We start from the raw sequence: 1,615 nt of genomic DNA, 5'->3' as shown, positions 1-1,615 counted from the left end.
TGGCTGCCCCATCCCTGGCAGTGTTCAAGGCCAGGTTGGACACAGGGGCTTGGAGCAACCTGCTCTAGTGGAAGGGGTCCCTGCCTGGGGCAGGGGTTGGAGCTGGAGGAGCTTTAAGGTCCCTTTAAACCAACCCAGGCTGTGGTTCCGTGATTTGGAATGGTCAGAGCCTTGCCCTCTGCGTGAGCTGTCACGGTGGATGTTCTCCACGCTGGGCCCCCAGTAGCAGCCCCCATCTCTGCTGGGTTTTGGGTTTTGGCAGAACCTGCTCGGGGTCCAGGCGGGTGTTCCACAGGATGTGGTGCTGTGCTCCTGGGCTGCTGCTCCCCTGCTCAGTGGCATCTCTGGTGCCATGGCTGCAGCTCGCTCAGGGTAGGGAGCCAGCAAGGGCTGGTCTGGGAGAAGTATCCCTCAGCTTGGATGGGAACAGCAGTGAGGACAAGCAGTACAAAGGTATTGCCTGGACATGGCACCTCAACCCTCCTTCCCCTGAAGGCCCAGAGAGAGCTGGTGGTAACGAGAGGCACAGGCTGGGAGTTCTGGACCAGCAGGAAGGAGACGAGGGTGTGAGCAAGCAGGTCCTTCCCCGAGGCTGCTCCCCGGGTTTCTGAGCTCCGGGTTGACTCTTTCCTTCTTTTCTCACAGGAACTGAAAGGCTTCAACTCGCTGGATGATCTTCTCCTTGTCAAAGGCATCACCACCCGCATCTTGGAGCTCAACAGCCAGCGGATGACTTGCAGGAGGAGACCAAGCAGTGAGGAAGAGGCAAGAGTGAGCCCTGGTCTGCAAGGGGACAACAAAGCTCCTGTGCCTGAGGTGGGACAAGAAAGTTTGGAATCCTGGAAACACAGAGTCAGACGGGTTGGGAAAGACCTATAAAATCATCTCGTGCAACCACTCCCCAGCTGTGCCACGGCCACCACTAACCCCTGGCACCAAGGGCCTCATCTACATCGTTTCTGAACACTTCCAGGCATGGTGATTCCACCACTGCCCTGGGAAGATAGAGGAAGGAGAGGTTATGGTGGGAAGTACAACCCATGTGCAGTGTGAGCACTTTCCACGCTGCCTACCACCTTTGCACTGTTGAGATGGGTAATTTACCTACTTGTTCCTGTCCTCTATGCCCAGGAGAGGAGCAAACCACCAGGGCTGTAAAAATAAATCAGTCATGGTTTGGAGGGGCAGGTGCATGGGGGCTCCGCACTAACCCCCCCAGGTCCCTCAGCCCTTCCTCATCACACTTGTGCTCCAGGCCCTGCTCCAGCTCCGGTGCCCTTCTCTGGCCCCGCTCCAGCACCTCAATGTCTCTCTTGCAGTGAGGAGCTCAGAGCTGAACAATGGAATTGAGGGGTAGTTTGATCTCGCTGCAGCTGCGGGGCCCAGATGTGGCCTGTCCTCAGCGTAGAGGGTGCCCCATGACCCCTGGCAGCACCTTAGCTCCAAAGTTTGGTCCCTGCTCCCCATCCTGGGCTCTGCTCCACACTGCAGAGGGCAGCTCCTGCACTCCTTGGCCCCAGGGCACCCCTGGAGCTGCACAGCCAGACCTGACCTTCCTCTTCTCTGCTGCCGGCATGGGCTGAGGACGAGGAATCTGCTGCGCTGCACTCGTGGC

The 1,615-nt window shown here is 58.5% G+C and overlaps 1 protein-coding gene across 1 annotated transcript in view; it reads left to right on the top strand.

Moving 5' to 3' along the window:
- Window positions 1–729: 729 nt before the first annotated feature.
- LOC104402624 (F-box/WD repeat-containing protein 7-like) overlaps window positions 730–1,615 on the top strand; it is a gene marked incomplete at its 3' end in the record, with an annotated part of 7,473 nt that continues 6,587 nt past the window's right edge. The window contains 1 exon segment of the mRNA XM_010010543.1: window positions 730–847. Coding sequence (XP_010008845.1) covers window positions 730–847 — 118 coding nt within the window.

The sequence above is a fragment of the Nestor notabilis genome, unplaced genomic scaffold (assembly GCF_000696875.1).
Source record: "Nestor notabilis isolate BGI_N333 unplaced genomic scaffold, ASM69687v1 scaffold24042, whole genome shotgun sequence".
Taxonomy (NCBI): Eukaryota; Metazoa; Chordata; class Aves; order Psittaciformes; family Psittacidae; genus Nestor; species Nestor notabilis.
This window is presented reverse-complemented; position numbering and strand designations above follow the sequence as displayed.